This window comes from Leiobunum rupestre, chromosome 4, assembly GCF_980474605.1.
Source record: "Leiobunum rupestre chromosome 4, qqLeiRupe1.1.hap1, whole genome shotgun sequence".
Classification (NCBI taxonomy): domain Eukaryota; kingdom Metazoa; phylum Arthropoda; class Arachnida; order Opiliones; family Sclerosomatidae; genus Leiobunum; species Leiobunum rupestre.
Window position 1 is genome coordinate 29,958,027 of NC_143387.1, and position 24,628 is coordinate 29,982,654.

General features: G+C 37.4%; 1 protein-coding gene across 1 annotated transcript; it reads right to left on the reverse strand.

The window, feature by feature from the left end:
- Positions 1–21,594: 21,594 nt before the first annotated feature.
- On the reverse strand, positions 21,595–23,050 carry LOC149947427 (coiled-coil domain-containing protein 134-like). The gene is made up of 4 exons (XM_090172153.1): positions 22,867–23,050; positions 22,600–22,806; positions 21,833–22,080; positions 21,595–21,771 (listed from the first exon to the last, which is right to left on the reverse strand). Exons 1-4 carry the CDS (start codon positions 23,033–23,035, stop codon positions 21,673–21,675), a joined length of 723 nt encoding a protein of 240 aa, XP_090028279.1. The 5' UTR covers positions 23,036–23,050; the 3' UTR covers positions 21,595–21,672.
- Between the last annotated feature and the right edge of the window lie 1,578 nt (positions 23,051–24,628).

The following is a 24,628-nucleotide window of genomic DNA, read 5'->3' on the forward strand; positions in this document are numbered from 1 at the left end:
GGTCTCCCCCTCCCCCAGTCGCGCATTTCTCCAAATGACATCCTCCTGACTGCTCGTTAGATGGAGCCACCCGTTAAAATTTTCAGCAGCGTAAGAAAATAGGAAAGCGAGCGGCGGAGGAGCCACCTTCATTAATTCACATTTTATGACATCCGTCCAAACCGGGAGCTTTGGCCCGGGCTGCAACGACTACCGTTGTCCGAGAGAGAGAGAGAGTTAAAATCATTATTATCTTTCTCGAGACACGGCGGCGAGGGGGTACGAGTGATCATTCCGCTGGAAGCCTCCTTTTATTGCCTTAAGCCACCCAGGGGGGGGGGCGAACGGGAGGGAGGTAAGGGAGTTTAATTGTCCCCGAATGAATATCGAAAAGCTATCACCGGACATTTCTTTGAACGGAAAAATGATTTAGCGTTTCTGTTTTAAACTGCAAAATTGCAACGCCTTCAGTCAAATGCCATTTATTGGGATAATACCCGGCTTTGTATGAAATTTTGTCACTTTTATGACAATTCGCGATCGCCCATCGAAATGTATATATAAATATAATGCCGGGGAAATTAAAGCGAAAGTAGAGACCGTTAAAGATTTTATAGTTGTTAAAATTGAGCTTTTAAAATCGGGCCAAAATTGTACCTTTATTTTCAAATTCAAATTTCTTTATAAAACCAAATTTTCCTTGATGATTTCATTAAACTTTCTAATTTTTAACTTTATTTTATTTTTGTTTTAGTAAAGCGATCACCATAAAAAAAATGTGAACTATTCCTGAAAATCCCCGACTTTTATCAGTTTTTAAAGTCGCCTAATGTTTATGTTGGTTTTAAAAATCCCCGACTTCTACCAGTTTTTAAAGTCGTCTAATGTTTATGTTGGTTTTAAAAAAATACCCGACTTCTACCAGTTTTTAAAGTCGTCTAATGTTTATGTTGGTTTTAAAAAAATACCCGACTTCTACCAGTTTTTAAAGTCGTGTAATGTTTATGTTGGTTTTAAAAAAATCCCCGACTTCTACCAGTTTTTAAATTCGCCTAATGTTTATGTTGGTTTTAAAAAATTACCCAACTTCTACCAGTTTTTAAAGTCGCCTGATGTTTATGTTGGTTTTAAAAAATACCCGACTGCTAATAATTATATGTTGGTTTTAAAGAAATCCTCTATTTTTACCATTTTTTAAACTTTACTAATGTTTCCCAGACCGCAACACCGCATTGGTAGTTATCAAGGAAACGTGCTTTGGTATAAATAGAATTTCCAAAAGGACCTAGGTTACAACTTCATTATAATTTATTCAAAGTGGCAATTCAGTTCTAACAGAAATAGAAACTAAAAAAAAATCTGCCAAAACAATAAAGGCGTTAGCACTTGGCAAAAATGGTTTGAAGCCATTTAGATAATGTAAATACGAGCCAATGTTGAAAAACAAAGAGTCCATCGGAGCGTCGTAGCAACACGGAAGGGGTTATTTAAGAGCGCCCCGAAATGGGCTAGTAGCTCTCGAAAGCGGTAAAAACGAGGAACAAGGACCCGCGAGTGGACAATTGGTCAATTAAAAGGCGCCGACAAAGTGGTCAGTCTTGGATTTAGGGGCTATCGTGCCGTTCGGACATCGAAAAGCTTTATGTTGGACATTTTGAACACCATTACGTTAAAGCTTTACGCTCGCGCTGGTCGTTTGGCGAAGCCAGCACGCCATTTTTACTTACATTAGTCACCGCTCGGGGGCGCTCTCTCCCTCTTCACCGGAACGATCCGAACTCGATTCTCTATCATTTCGGCGTGGGCCAATAGCAGCGGCCAACGTAAAAGAAAATATTTTGATTTACATTGGACGAGTTACGTTCCGGGCCAAAACCGGATTTTATATCTATTCATAAAGTATACGGAGCGCCATCTAGAATATGTTTGCGAAATGAATTTGGACGTTTTTAAGAGTAGTTTCCATTCTCGCTTTATATATAGCGCAATAAATTCTCGACTTTTCCCTACTCAAAACGCTGCCCAGTTAGAATAAACCTCCTCAGTAGCGTAGCCAGAATTTCATCAAAGGGGGAAAGGTCAGGGGGGTACGGTCGAAGCTACCTTCCAAGGGGAGCGGTATCCCCCCTCATCTACGCCACTGTTCCATGCCACTAAGAGGAGAAAAAAGTGGAGAGGGTGGGAGAATATTCATACGCTAATCGCTGGAGCGTAAAAGGGTAACGGTCGTAGCCGAAACTGTTTTAAGGCGCCCTTTCCGGTACGCTTGGTCAAGGATTGTTAATTTATGAGTGTCTCCTCCTGGTGGCGGTGGCGAGAGAAAGATAGCCGGCTCGCGTAAATTCCATTAGAAGTGTCAGAGCCCTTTAAAAAAAGCGCGGAAACGTTACAAATAACAGACTGCCAAATGCAATGGGGGCTGACCGCGACCATTTTCACCGCGGCATCCCCCGTTACGAACAACTTTTTATGCAATAAATTGTGATTTACTACATAAATTATCGTTATTCGTTTTACGAATAATGGAAACAATAAATATAATAGTTTTCTCTAGAACTTATTTTTGGAGCAACTTCGAACATTCGTTACTCCTTTAAACTTATTTTACAATAATGGAGAATTGAACAAGATGTTCCCCAACCTTACAGTCAAATTGGTGGTACAAGGGTCTCATAGAAATCGAATTCTACCCCTTACAGTCAAAATGTCGTACGAGGCTGAGCATAATTCGAATAGTTCTTTTTATAAAGTAACGTGGCCTTATACACTCTTTTACGAAGTCGGCCTTTTCATTACAGGCCTAATTTAAAATAGTACAGGCAAGGGCGCCTGCACGTGCTCATCAGCTCGAGACGTCGTGTGCACTGGACCGCGTGAAGCGGCCTTGCGTGTACTATTTGAAATCAGATCTGTATTAAAATGGCAGCTCTCACAAATAAGGATATAAAAGAGTATATTGTTTCAATGTGGCTCTTACGTCACAGTCTCTTAATTTGACAAGTCTGCAATCACGGGCTACCGTAGGAAGAATATAGGTTTTTATAGCGCTCGTGCAAATCGCGCGTGAGAAGAATATACTAATAAAGCTGGGTCTTGTGACGTAAGAGCCACATTTTAACAAGCTAAGCAAGACCACTTTTTATTTTATAAAATTAACTATTACACGCGGCTTTCACCAATATGTTTGGATGCCAAATACAAATATTGCTCAACTACATTTTTCAATACCGCCGTCTGACGGCAAAACGAGGAAATGTAATTGATCACGAAGATTTTATATTGTTAACCTAATTCACAAATTTTTATTCTATCACGAATTATATAAATTATTAGCAAATTAAATTAAGAGCGCTCTAATTCTTGAATCATCTTAAGAAATTGATTTTTAGTTCAGAAAATACAGAAAATTCATCGATCGCCTTCCGTCGTATTTGAAGCCATTTTGGAAAATGGCCGCCGAAATCACACATTTTCTGTTTATCACCAGATAACTTAAAAATAGTTCTTTCACGTCACGTTTCATAATAGTAACAGCGGTCAAAGAAAAATACCATAAAATTAATCATTTCTGTACGCAAGAAATGCGTTTTACGCAAAGTTAAATTAGACCCTTAGAAACGATTTGACCCTCAGTAACTCAAGTTTCATTAACCGTGTAGAAGTCGGCCATCTTGGGATATGGCCGCCATTATATCGTTAAATTTAATTGAGTTTTTTTAATTACTTAATATTAAGTGGAACCCCACTCATATTTTTAGGTCCGAGACGGTGTTCAAATATTCCGTGACTGCATGGGTCCAGTTAGCCCGTGGGTTTCGTCCTCTTCTCATGAGTTCTTTTGTATTATTTTGTCCTGCATTTTGAGCGCAGCAAATTAAAAGTAACGAACGTACTCTCTTCGGTACGCCCCTGTCTGGATACCGTAACGGATTCCTTAACACCATTATGGGTTTTCTGGATACCGTAACGGATTCCTGGACACCATTATGGGTTTTCTGGATACCGTAACGGATTCCTGGACACCATTAGGGGTTTTCTGGATACCGTAACGGATTCCTGGACACCATTATGGGTTTTCTGGATACCGTAACGGATTCCTGGACACCATTATGGGTTTTCTGGATACCGTAACGGATTCCTGGACACCATTATGGGTTTTCTGGATACCGTAACGGATTCCTGGACACCATTATGGGTTTTCTGGATACCGTAACGGATTCCTGGACACCATTAGGGGTTTTCTGGATACCGTAACGGATTCCTGGACACCATTAGGGGTTTTCTGGATACCGTAACGGATTCCTGGACACCATTAGGGGTTTTCTGGATACCGTAACGGATTCCTGGACACCATTATGGGTTTTCTGGATACCGTAACGGATTCCTGGACACCATTATGGGTTTTCTGGATACCGTAACGGATTCCTGGATACCATTAGGGGTTTTCTGGATACCGTAACGGATTCCTGGACACCATTATGGGTTTTCTGGATACCGTAACGGATTCCTGGACACCATTATGGGTTTTCTGGATACCGTAACGGATTCCTGGACACCATTATGGGTTTTCTGGATACCGTAACGGATTCCTGGACACCATTATGGGTTTTCTGGATACCGTAACGGATTCCTGGACACCATTAGGGGTTTTCTGGATACCGTAACGGATTCCTGGACACCATTAGGGGTTTTCTGGATACCGTAACGGATTCCTGGACACCATTATGGGTTTTCTGGATACCGTAACGGATTCCTGGACACCATTATGGGTTTTCTGGATACCGTAACGGATTCCTGGATACCATTAGGGGTTTTCTGGATACCGTAACGGATTCCTGGACACCATTATGGGTTTTCTGGATACCGTAACGGATTCCTGGACACCATTATGGGTTTTCTGGATACCGTAACGGATTCCTGGACACCATTATGGGTTTTCTGGATACCGTAACGGATTCCTGGACACCATTATGGGTTTTCTGGATACCGTAACGGATTCCTGGACACCATTATGGGTTTTCTGGATACCGTAACGGATTCCTGGACACCATTATGGGTTTTCTGGATACCGTAACGGATTCCTGGACACCATTATGGGTTTTCTGGATACCGTAACGGATGCCTGGACACCATTAGGGGTTTTCTGGATACCGTAACGGATTCCTGGACACCATTATGGGTTTTCTGGATACCGTAACGGATTCCTGGACACCATTATGGGTTTTCTGGATACCGTAACGGATTCCTGGACACCATTATGGGTTTTCTGGATACCGTAACGGATTCCTGGACACCATTATGGGTTTTCTGGATACCGTAACGGATTCCTGGACACCATTAGGGGTTTTCTGGATACCGTAACGGATTCCTGGACACCATTATGGGTTTTCTGGATACCGTAACGGATTCCTGGACACCATTATGGGTTTTCTGGATACCGTAACGGATTCCTGGACACCATTAGGGGTTTTCTGGATACCGTAACGGATTCCTGGACACCATTAGGGGTTTTCTGGATACCGTAACGGATTCCTGGACACCATTATGGGTTTTCTGGATACCGTAACGGATTCCTGGACACCATTATGGGTTTTCTGGATACCGTAACGGATTCCTGGACACCATTATGGGTTTTCTGGATACCGTAACGGATTCCTGGACACCATTAAGGGTTTTCTGGATACCGTAACGGATTCCTGGACACCATTAGGGGTTTTCTGGATACCGTAACGGATTCCTGGACACCATTATGGGTTTTCTGGATACCGTAACGGATTCCTGGACACCATTATGGGTTTTCTGGATACCGTAACGGATTCCTGGACACCATTATGGGTTTTCTGGATACCGTAACGGATTCCTGGACACCATTATGGGTTTTCTGGATACCGTAACGGATTCCTGGACACCATTAGGGGTTTTCTGGATACCGTAACGGATTCCTGGACACCATTAGGGGTTTTCTGGATACCGTAACGGATTCCTGGACACCATTATGGGTTTTCTGGATACCGTAACGGATTCCTGGACACCATTATGGGTTTTCTGGATACCGTAACGGATTCCTGGACACCATTAGGGGTTTTCTGGATACCGTAACGGATTCCTGGACACCATTATGGGTTTTCTGGATACCGTAACGGATTCCTGGACACCATTATGGGTTTTCTGGATACCGTAACGGATTCCTGGACACCATTATGGGTTTTCTGGATACCGTAACGGATTCCTGGACACCATTATGGGTTTTCTGGATACCGTAACGGATTCCTGGACACCATTAGGGGTTTTCTGGATACCGTAACGGATTCCTGGACACCATTAGGGGTTTTCTGGATACCGTAACGGATTCCTGGACAACATTATGGGTTTTCTGGATACCGTAACGGATTCCTGGACACCATTAGGGGTTTTCTGGATACCGTAATGGATTCCTGGACACCATTATGGGTTTTCTGGATACCGTAACGGATTCCTGGACACCATTATGGGTTTTCTGGATACCGTAACGGATTCCTGGACACCATTAGGGGTTTTCTGGATACCGTAACGGATTCCTGGACACCATTATGGGTTTTCTGGATACCGTAACGGATTCCTGGACACCATTATGGGTTTTCTGGATACCGTAACGGATTCCTGGACACCATTAGGGGTTTTCTGGATACCGTAACGGATTCCTGGACACCATTATGGGTTTTCTGGATACCGTAACGGATTCCTGGACACCATTATGGGTTTTCTGGATACCGTAACGGATTCCTGGACACCATTAGGGGTTTTCTGGATACCGTAACGGATTCCTGGACACCATTAGGGGTTTTCTGGATACCGTAACGGATTCCTGGACACCATTATGGGTTTTCTGGATACCGTAACGGATTCCTGGACACCATTATGGGTTTTCTGGATACCGTAACGGATTCCTGGACACCATTAGGGGTTTTCTGGATACCGTAACGGATTCCTGGACACCATTATGGGTTTTCTGGATACCGTAACGGATTCCTGGACACCATTATGGGTTTTCTGGATACCGTAACGGATTCCTGGACACCATTATGGGTTTTCTGGATACCGTAACGGATTCCTGGACACCATTATGGGTTTTCTGGATACCGTAACCGATTCCTGGACACCATTAGGGGTTTTCTGGATACCGTAACCGATTCCTGGACACCATTAGGGGTTTTCTGGATACCGTAACGGATTCCTGGACACCATTAGGGGTTTTCTGTATACCGTAACGGATTCCTGGACACCATTATGGGTTTTCTGGATACCGTAACGGATTCCTGGACACCATTAGGGGTTTTCTGGATACCGTAACGGATTCCTGGACACCATTATGGGTTTTCTGGATACCGTAACGGATTCCTGGACACCATTATGGGTTTTCTGGATACCGTAACGGATTCCTGGACACCATTAGGGGTTTTCTGGATACCGTAACGGATTCCTGGACACCATTATGGGTTTTCTGGATACCGTAACGGATTCCTGGACACCATTATGGGTTTTCTGGATACCGTAACGGATTCCTGGACACCATTAGGGGTTTTCTGGATACCGTAACGGATTCCTGGACACCATTATGGGTTTTCTGGATACCGTAACGGATTCCTGGACACCATTATGGGTTTTCTGGATACCGTAACGGATTCCTGGACACCATTATGGGTTTTCTGGATACCGTAACGGATTCCTGGACACCATTAGGGGTTTTCTGGATACCGTAACGGATTCCTGGACACCATTAGGGGTTTTCTGGATACCGTAACGGATTCCTGGACACCATTATGGGTTTTCTGGATACCGTAACGGATTCCTGGACACCATTAGGGGTTTTCTGGATACCGTAACGGATTCCTGGACACCATTATGGGTTTTCTGGATACCGTAACGGATTCCTGGACACCATTAGGGGTTTTCTGGATACCGTAACGGATTCCTGGACACCATTATGGGTTTTCTGGATACCGTAACGGATTCCTGGACACCATTATGGGTTTTCTGGATACCGTAACGGATTCCTGGACACCATTAGGGGTTTTCTGGATACCGTAACGGATTCCTGGACACCATTAGGGGTTTTCTGGATACCGTAACGGATTCCTGGACACCATTAGGGGTTTTCTGGATACCGTAACGAATTCCTGGACACCATTATGGGTTTTCTGGATACCGTAACGAATTCCTGGACACCATTATGGGTTTTCTGGATACCGTAACGGATTCCTTAACACCATTATGGGTTTTCTGGATACCGTAACGAATTCCTGGACACCATTATGGGTTTTCTGGACACCGTAACGAATTCCTGGACACCATTATGGGTTTTCTGGATACCGTAACGGATTCCTGGACACCATTATGGGTTTTCTGGATACCGTAACGGATTCCTGGACACCATTATGGGTTTTCTGGATACCGTAACGGATTCCTGGACACCATTATGGGTTTTCTGGATACCATAACGGATTTCTGGACACTATAATGCTTTTTTTAAATACCGTAACGGATTTCTGGACACCATTATGGGTTGTCTGGATACTGTAACGGATTCCTGGTCACCATTAGGGGTTTTCTGGATACCGTAACGAATTCCTGGACACCATTATGGGTTTTCTGGATACCGTAACGAATTCCTGGACACCATTATGGGTTTTCTGGACACCGTAACGAATTCCTGGACACCATTATGGGTTTTCTGGATACCGTAACGGATTCCTTAACACCATTATGGGTTTTCTGGATACCGTAACGAATTCCTGGACACCATTATGGGTTTTCTGGACACCGTAACGAATTCCTGGACACCATTATGGGTTTTCTGGATACCGTAACGGATTCCTGGACACCATTATGGGTTTTCTGGATACCGTAACGGATTCCTGGACACCATTATGGGTTTTCTGGATACCGTAACGGATTCCTGGACACCATTATGGGTTTTCTGGATACCATAACGGATTTCTGGACACTATAATGCTTTTTTTAAATACCGTAACGGATTTCTGGACACCATTATGGGTTGTCTGGATACTGTAATGAATTTCTGAACACCATACGGGGCTATTTGGACACTGTTTCGTGGTATATGGATACCGTGTTATGGTTAATCGTCTAATATAACATTGCACAAAGCGGCTTTATTGAGTACAGAGCTGCGGTATTGTGGGGTGTACCGCTGCTACTGTAAATACAGGAGTACATGATTAAGTAACTACTCGCCTAATTCGTGTAAGGTTATGTTTTTTTTCAACGTCTACTTATTATTATCGATAGCGTTTCCAACGGCCTACTGAAAAGGTTATTCAGGTGATCATCGTCAGACATCAGAAGGTAATCAGATCAGGGTTATATTTTATATTTCCCTTACCCTGCAAACTAATCTAAAATTTTCTTAGGGATTTTAATCGAAGTATATGTAAAATCGGTAACTGTGAAACCTGCTCACAATCTGTCAGGCGGTTTACAATGTATTCAGATTAATTTCTGGTTTAATCAATCTGGTTTGAATTTTGATCCGTATCAACTGATCTGATAGCATCCGAAGGTAAATGCGGATAATCTTATATAGTGATACATTGTCATAATTTTCTAGGATCCGATAACGCAACTGTTATTTGAGGGTTCAGATTGGATAATTTGTTAATAAAGCTCCAAATTCCGTAAACACCATAGATAAACGGTTATTCGCTCCTAAATTTATCCTTAAATAGAAGGTTGCCAAGATTGCATAATGTTAATAATAACAATTTCTGTATCGTATATAAGCGATACTATGTATATTCTTACTTTATTTTTCTTAGAAACAATTCGTTAATAACAAATGTATTCCAAATTATTAGAATTTTTTTCCAGAGATTCACGTTATGTAATAAAGGAGTTTTCTTTTTTACACGCGCTGGTTTTGAATTTTCTAGGGCTTTTCAGATGCATACTAAAAAGTCCAATTGACCGATTTCAAAAATACGTTTTTGCACGTGACAGTACTTTTACATTGTGAGGTATAGAGTAATGGCAGTGTGACGTCACGGCACGTCACCCATGCCTTTCCCTGTCGATAAAAAATCGCGAACAAAATGGCGACCAAGGCTACTCTATTACAGGCTTATTTACCTGCTTTTATACCCTAACATGGCGGCGTATTTCCACGCGCAAAATGAATTATAAGATCCCCTTATTTCCGTTAGAACCGTGAAAGTTCTGTGAAACTCGCGAAATTAACGAAAGTTAATTGAAAGATTGAACAATACTAGAAATCAATGTTACCTGAGACAAAAAATGAGGTCGGTATTTATTATTAATAAACATCCTAGTAACTTCATTAGCTGATCAATCGATGGTCCTGGTCTTCCTCCGTTTATTTGAAGGCGAAATTTTCAAATAAGAGAACTCACAGATAGAAAAATAACTCATAACTTATGGACTTTGCACTCGAGCTCGCTCAGAAAAATCATCATGTTAATTTACTTTAAAAAATTATCAGTTTTCTGTCCCATCGTTAGTCTTTAGTAGTGTTGTGAAGCTTGGTTTTCACTGGCGAGAAACGCACAGAAAAACGGGTTTCCGCACGTTTTTCCATGCGGAAAATTAGCAGATTTTCTGCGTTTTTTCCCGCATGTGCATAAAACCGCATTCCTATATTTCCGCACCGTAACGTTGGTCAATTTGCGTTGACCAATCGCAAGCTTCGACTTGGTGACGTCAAAGCAGTGTTGAAAATGTTTAAATGTTTTCATCAGCAGATGAAATTGTTTGAGAAAAACAAAAATGTATTTTAAGATTTCAAATTGAGACATTCTTTTTTGAAAATGAACATAATTAATTTCAATATGAAGTTTTTTAAGAACAGAAATAAATTTTTTATTTCAATGAACATTTATTTGTAACATACTTATATTCAAACCTTTCCTACATGGTGAAAATACAAAATGCCATACTTATATTTGTAATATTACTTATGATAGCTGCCCTCAATCTGGTTTGAAGTAAAACTTGTTGACATTTATGCGAACCTACAATTTAGTCTTCTCAAATAAATTGCTGCATTTTCATCTGCTAAAACAACAGCAGTTTATGAATTTCTTAATGTAATAAATTTAATAAATCATTGTAATTTAAAAACTTTATAATTAAGCAGCGTTAGATCCAAAATGAAAAAAGAAGACGGTTCTTGAAATTGCAAGCTTTTAATATAAACCCGCTATTGAATGATTCTAAAACTAAAATTCACTGTTGATAAAATTTTAAACCAAATGCTGCTTCATGGTGACCTAATTTATGTAAAATTTCTCAGTAACTTTCTGACACATAGCCATTATAATTTTTTTAAATTAATTGGTTAACCATTAAGTAGCAGCTCTTTTAAAACCTTAGCCATGGTTTCTAAACAAAAGTATTTATAATTAAAATTCACTTATTAGAAATTTTACATATTTTAATGAATTAAAGCAACTACTAAAATCGTATTAATTAAATTCAAATACGCCGAAATAATATTATCTCGCACAGCCATTTCCTATTTAAAAATTCTAGACCATCTATACACGACAAGATCAGCCTATGATCAGTAACGACTGTTTTTAGTGACGTCTACTGGTCAGCTCAGGATGCAGTGAAAACGTCACAGCGCCACCTTGCGTTATTTTTGCGGAAATTTTGCGTTCTCGAAAATCGGTTTCCGCAAAATTTCTCCCAGTGAAAACTAAGCTTAAGACCGAGGCCTTTTTTCCGGAAACTTTTCCGTTTTTTTCCGAGAAAAAAAATAAAAAAAGTTTTCATTCCATGATTAGTCTAATATTGTTTGCAAAATTAAGTAAAGCGGCATTTTCGCCTCATTTTTTCGAATCTAAAAGTAAAACTAAACCTCTAGACTAGCTTTAAACTGATTAACAATCTTTTGTAGTATATTTACTGTTATTAGACATTTTATATCGATAAAAAGTTAAACATAATTAAAAACTCTTAAAAAGTAATTTATGTTTAAATTTTTTATTTTTCCGATTTGCGGAAAATTTAAAAGTTATCACGCCAACTTTATCAGCCTTAATCAATCCTCAAAGCTTTTTAAACACTCGTCGATGGAATTCGCCGGTTTAAAATAGGTACATTCACACGTTAAAATAGTAACGCTAATAATCCGGCTTTATAAGCCAATCTCGTGGCTTAGTCTTCAGGATAATAGCGTTTAACTAAAAAAGTCTCGAAGGCTCTTGGGATCAAGTTGTGAAAGGTTTCCGAACCACAGGGTCGATCCGATCATTCTGTTGAGAGCTTACTGCGGAATTTTAGAAGATAAAACAATAACCTGGAAACAGTCAGGTAAAATATTGTTAAATTGCTGAAGAAACGCTGTCTTTAAGTATAATGGAGGTTACGCATATTGTCATTTGCTTAGAGGTCGGGGATGGTTAACTTTTATTCAATAGATAAAGCTCTCAAAATTATTCGTAAAACGTTTTGATCAAGTAATTTATATTTCTGTACTATCCGATTAATTTTTTTTATAAATTTGTAAAATTAATCGAAAAAACGACGTTTTTTTCGATAAAAAGCTAAATTTTTACGAATAATACATATTTTTTAATCATTTTCCGAAATATTAACCGGTAAATTTCTTTGTTTACATTTTTTCCCAAAAAAAATCAATTTAAACATGGATAATGATTAACCGTTACCGACCTCTACATTTGCTGTCGTCACGATTGTGACTGTGGATCATCTGAGAAAATAATTTGATTATCTCCGTATCTATAAATATTGATTCAATGACCCACCGATTCTCACTATTATCTGCTGTTTACTTTTTTCTACTACGCATCAAAAGTGTCATTTGGATAAATTGCGTCAAAATGAAGTCATCCAAATCATTAATGCAATTTTATTCAGTTGGTATTTAAAAGGCTGTTTACAGATGCAGCCCAAATTTCCCGAAATTGTTTTGGTTGAATAAAAGCCAATTATTTAGCAACGAAATCTTACCTTATCCTTTCGGCTAATAAAAGCATAAATCCGAAATCTTTCCGAATCTGTTCTATCCACAAGAAGATCAGTGATTTCGACCCATTGATACAAAGCACGGTTTCATATCTGCAGTTTCGGGCTTTGCCTTTGTCGAACATAATAACTTTTCAGTCAACAGTGGTACATGTTGCCACCTAGGAGCAACAAACACAGCATTGCCCACACAAGGAGAACGCAACCCGTCAAAAATCCTGCATTTTCTTGCGTATAGTTTTCATCGGCTAGACGCTTTAGCGACTGCTGCCGTCAGAACGGGAAAATTTGGAAATTGTCTTCCCCCTTTCCGTAAAACGTTCAGCGTAAAGGCTCGTCCAATGAAATTTGTACACAACACTGCGTTAACGTTGTTTATGATCACACTGTTAAACTCGAGGGGTCGGACATTCCCAAAAAAAGCTTACGGGATTTCGAAATCTCTGTGATTTCGCGATTTCGTCCAAAATTTCGCGATGTCGTCGGAGACAAGGGAGTATCCAGGATTTTATTTCAGGGGGGGGGTTTCGAGGGAAAATTTAAAGGGGGGGTGCTGACGGAAGTTTCACTGATTTTTGATTAGGCATCACCCCCCCCCCCGCTTAAATACGCCCCCTTGGTCGGAGATTTCTCGATTTCGTCAGAGATTTCGCGATTTCGTCAAAGATTTCGTGATTTCATAAGATTTCGCGACTTTGTCAGAGATTTTGCGATTTCGTCAAAGATTTCGCGATTTCGTCTGAGATTTCACGATTTAGTCAGAGATTTCGCGATTTCGTCAGAGATTTCGCGATTTCATAAGATTTCGCGACTTTGTCAGAGATTTTGCGATTTGGTCAAAGATTTCGCGATTTCGTCAGAGATTTCACGATTTGGTCAGAGATTTCGCGATTTCGTCAAATATTTCGGGATTTCATAAGATTTTGCGATTTCGTCAGGGATTTCGAGATTTCGTCGGAGATTTCTTGAGAAGTGTACGGGATTTTGTACAAATGTCCGACCCCTCGGTTAAACTAATCGAAGAGAATCATACGTGTAAGAGGAACTCAAATGTAAAAAGTTGTTTAAGATAAGTTCCTAATGAACACGCTTTTTGGATGCAATTGACTGTTGAATGTTTGGGCTGCTAACTTTCATGTTGAAACATTTCAGGTAACATAATATGGTAGCTTTTTAGAAACTTTCCCTCTACCATAATTGGTGTTGAAAATCGCGTTTGAATTTAAATTAAAAGGGAATTAATTAATAGTTTAAACATAAAAATTAGTATTATTAGTGTAACTGGAATGAATAAAATAAATTGTTGTGCTAAATAAGTTTCTAAAAATGTGTTTAAAAATGTATGTTAATGTCGCACCCAAATTTATTGTAAATGTTGTAAATAATCTATTTTCGTGTATTTGTGGAAAAGCTCGTTATACTTTATTTTGTTGCATTTGTAACAATCTTGAGATATAAATTGGTGAAAATAACCCGAAAATACCCTAGCGGACTCTTTAAAAGGTCCCACTCTCCTATGGAGGGCAGGAAATACTGTAAAATCTCCAACGAGTAAAGAAGCAAAAATTGTAGCATAAGTTTATAATATACTAGCTCCCTATAAGTTAGAATTGTACATAGGCTGTGCGTTAACAGCGATTTCTCCCAAAACGTTGAAGTCGCCATCTGATGGCGAAAAATCGAAATATGAGCTTGCCTGTGAAATCTGGTTTTATTTCAACGACAGGCTCTACGTGCTAACTTGCCGGGAGTAGTGGCGTGCTCCTGTGATCCCAAGCGTCTGGGAGGCAGAGTTTGTGGATGGCCGTGTGAGGACGACCACCAATCCCCTAACGGGTGGTCGGAATACTTCCGCCACGGGTGACCCCACCCCTGTCTTCACATATCCCCCCGTTGGCGTGGCCGTTACACATATCTCGCCCTGATTAATCAGGTGGACGAGCGGACTGAATTGTCACACACGTTACAATCCCGAATAAAAAGAAATACGTGCTAACTTCTGTCGTATCCATGGAGGTAGCCGTTTCCGCTACCAACGGAAGTAAAAGAAGCTAAAAGGATAGGGCAAAAAAATGCCGCTGGGTGTCACGTAAACTGGTTCTGATTTGTATGGGAGAAATCGCTGTTAACGTTAGATATATGGTGGATTCTAACTTATAGGGAGCTAGTATATTATAAACTTATGCTTGTAGTATAGTCAATTATAGAAATAGTGATAGGTTATAATTATAACGCGACTTGATAATCAACTAAAGTTCCCCAATATAATAATTAAAATACTTCAGTACTAATTAAACAAAGCGGGTTTTGTTATGATACCGTGGAAGAAACCCCTAAAATTCTACAATTGCGTATCTTTCGAAATTGTTTCTAACACTTTTCAAAATTTGTTAGGATTAAAGGATAAATCAATTTTATCCTGATCAATTTCCAATTAAAGCTTTTTCAAGGATATCAAAAAAAAGTTATTATAGACTTTAATTTCCCGTTTCTTGGTCACAAACAAAAGCTTTTGACGATGAGCGCCATATTTTTAGGGGTGTTACACCTTCATTAAGAAGGAGTTTCCGAATCTGTCCGGTACTTTCGTAAGAAAGTAACAAATCGATCGCTTCCAATTGAGCTGAACCCTACAGACGATTTCCAATGATATCGTTTGAATGATCGTAGATATTTTTTTCTTTAGGCACTTTTTCTCAACTACCTTTGACTTTTTTATTATTTTGAAACTTAATCTTCGAGGTTTCGAAAAGTTTACGGTTAAAAGCAGGATCCATTTTCATCTCAGTCAAACTCTTCTTCAATGTCTGTTTCTTTGGAAAGCTAGCCACGGGTTCTATATGCTTGAGGCTAGTGATAAAATAGGGAAAGTGGCCCATTTCTCCGCCATTGTTGCGAACCTTATCTCTTCCTTGTTACCTAAAACTCAATTCGGAATCAAAGAGTTCGCGAAACCATTTAAAATCCTCTTATCATTTGAGAGAGCTCAAACCTTTTTAGTTTTCTTTGAGGCTTCTAACTGGATTCTAATTTTTTGAATTTTAGTATTACGTTTATGGATGTTTTAAGTACTCTGGATTAGAGGTCGGCGTTCGGTTCATTTTTATCCATGGATAAAATAAGTTCGGCGATATTTAAATTATATTTATTTAAATAACCAATAGTTTAATAATAATTCTAAAATGTTTAAATAATCAAAAGTGGATAAGCCTATTATTTAAACAAAACAAACAATTATTTAAATAAATACCATTTTAATTCAAATAAATGCTTGGTTGCGTAAAAAACATATTTAAATTAGTTAAAGTTTACCAACTTTTGTTAAATAAATCGGAAATTTTGTGGATAATGAATAAACAATTCCGAGCATTACTCTGGTTCTTTTTGTAGGTTTTAATCCTGTAACTTAAACACAATTATTTTTGCTTTTCTTATTTGAAATACCAACTTCAACTTATTTTACAATTTGAAAAATGTTTCGTAAAATGTGTTGCATTAAAACAAGAATGTATCAAGTATTTTAATTTATTCAATAAATTCACGAATAAAGATAAGAAATTTATATAACCGTATTTGTGTTCTTGATTAGATTAACGATTGCGAAAATTTGGTGTTAAAATGCAAAGTTTTTTATGGTTGGGGCTAAACTATGTGAGAAGTACATAATAACGCCTTCGGGAGAAGTATGGAAGCCAAGTCAGATTCTATAGCAACAGAGTTCCACAGTTGGATCGGTATAGTCATTTTTCCCAAAAACAACTTAATTTAGAATTCTGAAATTTTCAGTGTTTTGGTTTATTATTAAAGGAAATATTTCATTTGTAAATTTCAAAAAATATTTTATAGTGCTGAAAAATTCTTTTTTTTTTCAGCAGTAGGTGGTAGACAACAAGATTCAATTAGAAAGTAAAGAAGCATACTCTGAAATTAAGAATAATACTTATTAAGTATAAATAAAACATTCTTGCTACTACCTAAAATAGCTTATCCTGAGCGATAACAACAAAATATTTTAAGTATTTTGAATTTCACCAAACATTACTTACGATGTTGATTTGCTGGTGCACCGTCGTGCTGGAACCAAATGCGCGTGAAATCGATAAAATGAATATTGTTCAACGCGTTTGCTACTTCATTTTGGTATTTCTTGTTTATTTTTTGATAACCTGGTCCATGAAATCTCGGATTTCCAATATTTTTGAAAAGTCGCGAACACGTCGGAGCGCAGTATGGAGATTAGGTCTACTAACAGGATATCGACGTTTAAACTATAGAAAATTCTTCTAGCGTTTCCATTACCCTCATCGATATATAATTCTAGCATAAAATCGAGCTGTGCACGAGAATAACGAGGCATAATGGATATTAATTCTTAACATGTAAGAAGAAAGTTACGATTTATGTAATTTTGGGAACGGTTTCCCTACCACTTGATTTTTTGATACTATTATTCTTTTTCTTGAGATAAAACTATGATATGTATTCTCAAATTTGTTCAGAAGAATTTTTTTATTTGATTTTTGGAACTTGATTAACCAACTCAAAACCATATGTTACGAACATTTGTATTTCTATTTTTATGAGGTTTCCTAAGACAAATGGATGGGGTTTGTTTCATTTTCTTAAATAGGTTAAAAATTAAAATTTCTTTCAGAGCCTATTTCCAATTTAGACCCTTAATTATTTTATAAAAATTATTTAAGTTATTTGAACTCGCTTTAGTCGTGGTTATCGATACTTATAACCCTTTATATATTAGGTTTTTATATCATTTATTAGACGTTCAACACTTTCTTTCAATTTGCTTATTTTTCGACTTTTATTATTATGGTAATGTATCCGATCTAACTACTGTGATATGTAAATATGCTGACACTGTAACAAGGGTTGTTTTGGCACACATTAAAATTACATTTCATTTCATTTCATTATTAATTAAACCTAGTAGCTGTGTTAATTGAATTTTATAAACTAAATAATTTTTGTGACTGTTGTTGGTTTACACCTCATAAAACAATTTATTTCAACAATTTTTTATTGATACCATGAAATGAAACATACATTTAAAAAAGTCAGTACATTAATATCCAAGGAACTGTTATAACATAAATTAAAAATAATTAAACTGTGATACTAGAATGGTATAGAATAATATTGTGCGATAAAACAGTTTACAGGAAACCAAAAAGGACATACAATTATACAAATTAAATTTTTTAACCATGGTCACGGTATACAAACTAAAATAAAATGAAATACACGACGGATACTCCATGGTTTATACACATTTATTCAAAACTTTAAAAACACTGAGCTTTCAGGTATGGCACCCCTTGTTAAGCGTATGTGTTAAACTAAAATTTTACAATGGTAAATTTGATTATTACTTTTTAACATTTTTGATTTTTAAATCCCCCAGTTTACATTTTTCCCATAACTAAATTTAATTGGCCTTCATTTTTTATCGCAACTGTTTCTTTGAAGTCTCTCTAAAAAATAGTTTTGTTCTCGCGCCTAATTTTATACATTTGTTATGTTCTGCTTTTTGGATTTTAAATTTTATTTTTGTTTGGCCTATATATGATTTTTTACCCACAACTAATTTTATATACGATACCCGTCTCATTATCTTTCGTGGTTTCCAGTTTATTTTTAATTAAGGTTGATAGTAATGTATTGGATTTTTTACTCATTATTTGTATGTATTTATTTTATATGTTCATATTTTTTAATTTTCTATTGGTTTTTTCTGTTATACCTTTTTTAAAAGGTAGGACTAACATATTTTTATATTTTTCTTTTTTTACAAGGTGTTTGACAACGTGATAATTAAAAATATCATCAATTACACTTTTCGGATAGCCACAATTCACTAATTGTTTTATATACATTCTTTTGTCTAATTATAGTTCATCAGAATTGGTTTCGATTTGGTATTTTAGGCCTTTTAAAAAAATCAATTTTGGTTTTGGTAGGGTGCGGCGACTTATATAGGTTCGCTATAAAAACTGTTAGTGGGTGACCCATCACTAGTGCTCGGCATTCGATTAATTTTTATCCATGAATAAAATAAGCTCGGCGATATTTAAATAATATTTATTTAAATAACTAATAGTTGAATAAAAATTGTAAAATGTTTAAATAATCGAAAGTGAATAAGTCTATTATTTAAATAAAACAAACTATCATTTAAATAAATACCACTTTTATTCAAATAAATGCTTGGTTGCATAAAAAACATAATTAAATAAGTTAAATTGATATTATTTTTACCAACGTTTTTAAAATAAATCGGAAAATTTGTGGATAATGAATAAACAATTCCGAACACTACCCAAAAATTGATCTCCAAATTGATAAAATGTATTTTTAAGACAGATTTCGCTTAGTTGGATTATGGTATTAATTTTGAGGGATGTTCTATTTTTTAGGGTCTGGTCGAGTTCGAGTTCGTTTTTCAACAAGGTTAAAGCTTCGTTAACCGGGACTTTCGTATATAAATTTATAACATCTAAACTACATAGGTCTAGATCTTCATTTATTTAACATTCTCTTAATTTTTCGACTAGGTCATATGAATTTTAAACGTTATAGTCGTTTTGACTAACAAGAGGTTTAATGATCTTTACTAACATTTTTTGCTGTGTTAATATGTTACGTTATTAATTGAAGAAACGAATAATCTTACGGGGTGATTTGGTTTGTGAAGTTTAATCAAGCACATATGCGAACAGGGTTTTTATACAATCAGTATAAGAAACGTAGCGTTTCTTTTATTCTATTTCGTTATCCTCAACCGCTTTAATTTGAGTTTTTTAATGCGATCTGTTCAGGTTTTGTTAAGTTTTCCGATCTTGAGTATTTACTATAATTCAATCTACCTATATTGCGGACGTCTTGTTTTGTTTCGTCATTTATATGCATATGTCTAAGTTGGTTTTCTGTATCTGCACATATGTCCACTAAATCACTATATTTATGTACTGGTGCGAAATTTAACCCTTTTGAAAGCAACCCAAGTTGCTGAAGAAGTGGCGCGAGAACAAAACTATTTTAAGAGAGACTTCAAAGAAACACTAGATAAAAAATGAAGGCTAATTAAATTTATATATGGGTAAAATGTGTATAAAAAACGGGGGGATTTCAAAATCAAAAATGTTAAAAAGTAATAATCAAATTTACCATTGTAAAATTTTAGTTTAACACATACGCTTGACAAGGGGTGTCATACCCGAAAGCTCGCAGTGTTTTTAAAGTTTTAAATAAATATGTATAAAAAATGTCGTGTATTTTATTTTATTTTAGTTTAAACCAACAAGTTATTACACAGCAGTATCGCCGCCTACCGACCGAGTTTTAAATTAAATATATGAAATCTGTCTGCTTGTTCAAAAACAACAGCTAAAAGCTTCAACCGAAAAACATTGAAATTCAAAAGTCGTCTGCTAATTCTTAACATAATTAGTTCACGGATATTAAGGCAGATGGAGCTTTATTTCCTAAGCTCGAAGACTATTTCACGCCGAAACCCGTCTACATTCTGCTCAAAGACAATATATACTCGAAATCACTGCCTGGCGAGTAGTTCATCACGTTTACAATATTCCTGTCAGATCTCTGAAACATTTCGCGCCCGAAAACTATCGCTACGCCCCGTTTGGTTCGACATTGAAACCTAGATATGTAACGTCATTATGCGTAAATTTGGCTTTTTAAATAATGATACTTGCATTTGAATATAATTTGCATCGTTTGCGTATATTTTGATAAGTTTATTCAAGATTTTTCGGAACTCACGTGCCGGAAGTGGGTAATCGCTTCGTGAAACAATCGGAAAGTTCTCTGAATTCGAATAGAACCGTGTTAATAAAATATTTCCCGATACGCTACCGCCATCTATGACGATAAATGGCAAATAATGAAATTCAGTTCAGGGAAGAATTCTCTAACGCTTATAACGCAATCTACCGGATCATGAAAAGCATTTAAAACTTCTACCACTAATTGGATTTTTATTTCTACATAATATTAATACACCAAACCAAATTGTTTTATTATATTACAACTAATGTTGTCAAAGATGAAATTGCCAATGGATGTAGATGTCATCATCAACATGGAATTTAGACACGTCAGTTGCGCAGCCAAACCAGATTCAATAAGTAATCAGCCTAACCAGAAATATAATTTGTTTTGTAATACCAGAAGAAAATAGGGGAAGTACGTATCTGTAGCTTTGAGCCGTAGAAGTCGTCGTGTGACCCACGAAAAAGCCTTTTTACGCATAATAAACCAAACTGAAAAAGTAGTCCTACTTTTGTTTTGATTCAACACGGCTATAATCGATGAAAGCAAATACGCCTTAGCTCAAATAGCAGAGAATGAGAAGGGCAATATGTTACAATTGTTCAATTTAAGAAAAATGACTTTTTCAACGATGTATTCATCCGCGATTTCCCGCCAAACCGTTTTGGCGCGAAAATTCGTGAAAAGTGACGCCTTTCCAAAGCTGACTAGAAGCGTACTTCCCCCTATTTTCTTCTGGTAATACGTAATCAGTCAAATCAGAGATATTATTTTTAATACATGATGGATCAAAATTAAAAACGCTTCTAAAATAATACAAATAACGTATTTATTGTATAAAACATTTAGCATTTTCAACATGACTACAAAATATAACAAAAGTTATAAATCATATCTTGATCCACCTAACTGTGGACCTTTCTTAATTTTCTTTCTTTTAACTTTAACGATTTCTGGAGTAGATAATAAAGGTTGGTCTACCTAAAAATAAAATAATAGATATAATTAATAACAAAATAAAATCATCTTATTGCTAACGTACCTTAAAACTCTTTTTAAACGGATTAACAAATTTACGATCTGGTTCGACTAAATTAAGTTCTTGTGCAGCCAGATTGACCATCTTAGCAGTGCTGTCATCGAGCAAATCGGTAGAGTTTGAAAAGCCAATGCTCCATTGAGCTAAAACTTCCCACTCCTTATTTTTCTCCAGGAAGATATGAGATACGTCAGGCAGTCGTAAGACAATATCCCCAAAAAAGGCTGTATTTTCCAATATTTGAGATAGAGCTGAAATTAAAATAAATAATTATACAGCCATTTAGTTCCTAGTATGTAATTGAGAACCATAACAAAGTAGAAATAACCCATCAGACTCTAAAACACCAGTAACACCACACAGGCTCCTATGCTCGAGCCTTTATTACTTATTACGAGGGATTCCCTTTCCTTGTTTTAGCCTCATCTCGGGCCCCTACATTTTGGAAACCTTCAGGCCTCTAAGCTTAAGCCTACTCTGTTTATTGATTAATCCACCGCTAATCGAATGGAAAAAACTTCCACCAATTACAAATTTAAAATTTAGGTTGATCTGGCGTGGGTAATTTTGCTACACTGTAGACCCCAGTTATCGAGTCAGAGAGGATATTCTAAAAGAGAAAAGCCCAAGAATTTTGTATGGCGGTTGGTACTATGATCATGCACAATCTACCTCAAAATATCATGGGTGACTCGATCACTGGTAGTCTTATAGCTGCAAAAAGGTTGTTCAATATTTTGTAGAAATAGATTAAGTCAGCTTTAACTTACCTTCTCTGGTCACTTCATTTGAAGGAAAGGAACTTCCTGGAATGTAATCACTGGCTTCTATGATAGCTTTGGTTTTTGTGAAAATTTCGAATATCTTTCCAAAAAGAACGTTAACCATTTTAGTTTGCTTTTCATGTCCTCCTAATTTCTGAATAGATTTGACGGCGCGCAGTTGTTCCACCCTCTTTTGTTTGAACAAGGCACGAACTATGAATTATAAAACAACAAATGTCAAGTTTACCTTCCTTAATGAAAAATTAAACTTACAAATTGTTTCATCATCAGTAAAAGAATTATCTTTAGCAAATATGATTTTAACTAAAAAGGCTATAATAACCGGGACTATATGCAGACGCATTCTTGCCATGAAACTGGCGGGAAACTTGAATGGTTTGCTCAGACACGGCCAACTTTGATAACGTAAATAAGCGGCCATCTCATTCGATCATTGTATACTGACACCTGGAGTAAATAGGCTTCGTGCGTTGTTTAAAATTTTGTCATAAGTATCGCCGCCTAACGACCTAGTTTTGAATTGAATATATGAAAGCTGTCTGCTCGTTCAAAATTATCTCTCCACAACAACTGAAAGTTGCAACCGAAAAATGTAGAATTTCAAATGTCGTCTGCTATTTCTTCACATATTTAGTTGACGGATTATACGGCTGATGGCGCTATATTTCCGAAGCTCAAAGCCTATAGGGGGAGTGGGCATCATTAAAATTTTTGAGAGACGACACTTTTCAAGAATTTTCCCGCCTTTTCTCTCTCTCTCTCCTTTCTGGAGTTTTTAAACGGATGAATACAACCAGAGATTGACCTACAATGTACAACACTCCGACCCAGTAAAATGCGTCTAAGCTCCGTAAATTGTCCCTAGCTCTAGCTGGCGTTTCAGTCGAGGGGTAATATTTTTATCTCTCCGAGGGGACAAAGTCCCCTAGGAGGGGTTATACAACGACCGTGTCTGTCTGTGGGTGGGTCTGTGGGTGTGTCTGTGGGTGGGTCTGTGGGTGTGTCTGTCTGTCAGGACTGCGAACGCGTTCGCATTTTCGGTGCAAAGTGTAATCACAGCGTACGCAGTTTCTCAAAGGGTTGGCAAAACCACCGTGTGACGGTGAGCGTTAATGGATGCATTTGCGGTTTGGTTTGGATGGTGTTTTTTCGCTCACCGTCGTAACGGTTTGGTATATTACGTTTTTGTAATGTTTATGCGTAGGTTGTGAGTGTTGAGTTTGTTGTGTTTGTGTTCTGATGGTTGTGCATGTTGAGTCTGTTGTGTTTATATGGGCGTTTTCTCTCCAACTTCTTCTTAATGACTTTGGGACGGACCAAGTGCTGAGTGTAATGCTACCTCTCAACGTCCAATGGCAGGGTTTCCACCAGTTGTACACGGTATTCGTCTTAGTATCAATTTGCGATCGCATCGGGCGGGATTTGAACCCGAGACCTCCTGATTGACAGGCGGACGTTCTACCACAGAACCACCGACACTTGTTACGCCTTATTGAAAATTAGACCTTCAGCTTTATCGGAAGCGTATTTAATAAAGTACGAAATTTTGGTTTAATTGAAATAGAATTGAAATTGAAATTATTGCATCGAAGAAATTCTAATTTAGCATTTCTCTATTGATTAAAAACAAATGCGCCACCCAGGTTTCGAACCCAGACCATTCGGCTTGGCAGTCGAGCGCTCTACCACAGAACCACCGATAGCTGCTTAGATTCACTGAAATTAAGACAGGCATCGTAAGCATAATAGGTAATAAAGTCTTTTTTTATTAATGAATTTATGAAGGCCTAATCTGGTTTTTTTTAAAGGTTAAATCTTGTTTTAGCGCAGTCAGCCGAGATTAGAGGGTTAAAGGGTAGACCCTGTGGGTGGTCCACTTTGTTAGTTTTTTTTGTTATTTATTTACGGGTATTATTAACGACCTATATATAGTTGTGTTAATTCAAAGGAGATAATTTAACGTTAATTGCTTTAAAAGCTGGCGGTTAGTCAAGTGGCTCTCTGTGCTTTGTTG

Excerpts from the sequence above, each read along its gene's own strand:
- LOC149947427 (XM_090172153.1), bottom strand. The coding sequence starts at position 23,035 with ATGGCCGCTTATTTACGTTATCAAAGTTGGCCGTGTCTGAGCAAACCA. Across the intron at positions 22,807-22,866 it reads TACTGATGATGAAACAATTT|TTCGTGCCTTGTTCAAACAA; the intron begins GTAAGTTTAATT and ends TATAATTCATAG. Across the intron at positions 22,081-22,599 it reads AAATGAAGTGACCAGAGAAG|CTCTATCTCAAATATTGGAA; the intron begins GTAAGTTAAAGC and ends TTTTAATTTCAG.